At 48.3% G+C, this 1,568-nt stretch overlaps 1 protein-coding gene across 1 annotated transcript in view; it reads right to left on the reverse strand.

Moving 5' to 3' along the window:
- Positions 1–535: 535 nt before the first annotated feature.
- The window catches only part of mtnr1aa (melatonin receptor 1A a), a 31,819-nt gene continuing 30,786 nt past the window's right edge, over positions 536–1,568 (reverse strand). Inside the window, exon 3 of the mRNA XM_030787958.1 lies at positions 536–1,404. Within this exon, the coding sequence (XP_030643818.1) occupies positions 536–1,404 (869 nt within the window). The remainder of the gene's footprint in view (positions 1,405–1,568) is intronic.

Raw genomic sequence — 1,568 nt, forward strand, 5'->3', positions numbered from 1 at the left:
AAAATTAAGTCGATGTACTCGTAGGTATATACTTTTTCAGTTCTTCTTTAGATAGTGGATAGAAAATAAATACATAGAGTTCATTATACATACATTTGATAAAATAATCATTGTAAACGTTAAAAAAAACAACAAAGTAAAACATATGATCATTATGATTTTATGTACCTCTGAACAATGACAAAAATAGTAAAATAAACAACAAAAAAAAGAAAAGATAAAAATATCAAAGTGCTTTATAAAAAGATGTGATTTTTTGATTTTTATTTGCCCTTGCTCCCTTTGATTGCACAGAGTCAAGAGCACACAGTTTGTGGAGCGGAAGCTGCTTTACGATGCATTTGGTAAGGGTTTGGTTTTTTCTTCAATTGTTGACAGTTTCCTCTGACTTTGCATTTCTTTGTTTGTTTTTTTAATCTGTCTTTTCCCAGCCAACCTCCCCACCCCCCAACCCCCCCCCCCCCCCCCACCCCCAGGACCAAACCCCATTTCTCTCCCTCGCGCTGGATCCACTTTAATCTGGTCGTGTTCTCCCTCACACTGAATCCACTTTAATCTGGTTATTGTTGGTCATCAGAGGCGACGGTTTACTCTTCAGCCTCTCCGCCGCGTCGTTGGAGCTGTCCTGGAAGAAGATCCGCGCCGTGCACACCGACACCACGATGCGCTTGTACTCGCGGCGAAAGTTCTGGTTGAGCACGCCGTAGACGATAGCGTTAAGGCAGCTGTTGAAATAGGCCATGAAGTAACTGGCCACGAAAAGCCACTCGGGTATGAGCGGCACCACAGTGTCCGGGTCGATGGCCACGGCCAGCCCGATGAGGTTGAGCGGAGCCCAGCACACGGCGAAGAGCACGAAGACCACGAACATGGTCACGAAATTGCGCACGTCGTGCGGCGTGAGCTTGGGGCGGTTGTCGGGCTTGACGCGTCGTCGAACCTGGATGACGAGAACCCAGATGCGCAGGTAACAGTACGTGACGATGAGTATGGGCAGGATGAAGTGGAAGAAGACCACGGCGATGGTGTAGGCCGAGCTGGCCGACTGCTCGAAGGTGCAGGAGTAGACGCGGGCGTCGTATTTGAGCGAACCCACGAACAGGTTGGGAATGATGGCCAAGACGGTCAGGGCCCAGATTAAGAGGACGTAACAGACCGAGTTCTTATCGCTGTAGAGCTTGTCGTACTTCAGGCTGTGACAGATGTAGCAGTACCGGTTGATGGCGATGCCAGTGATGTTGAAGATGGAACCGATGACGCTGACACCCATTAAAAAGCCGCTGATCTGACAGTGGACGTAGCCCAGGTTCCAGCCGTTGTGGAAGATGGAGGCAAGCACCAGTGGATATGGATAAATTGCCACAACCAGGTCAGCTACTGCTAAGCTTACCACAAAGATGTTACCTGAGAGAGAGAGAGACAGAGAGTGAGGGGGGGGGGAGAGAAATTAAGAATAGTGGAGACAAAAGAGTGGAGAAAAAGAGGAGGAGAGAGGGAAAAAAAACAGTGTTAAAAGGAGACGCACTCCTCAGTCAGATCACTGTAACTGGCGCTCCGGCATGACTCAC

The sequence above is a fragment of the Chanos chanos genome, chromosome 11 (assembly GCF_902362185.1).
Source record: "Chanos chanos chromosome 11, fChaCha1.1, whole genome shotgun sequence".
NCBI lineage: Eukaryota > Metazoa > Chordata > Actinopteri > Gonorynchiformes > Chanidae > Chanos > Chanos chanos.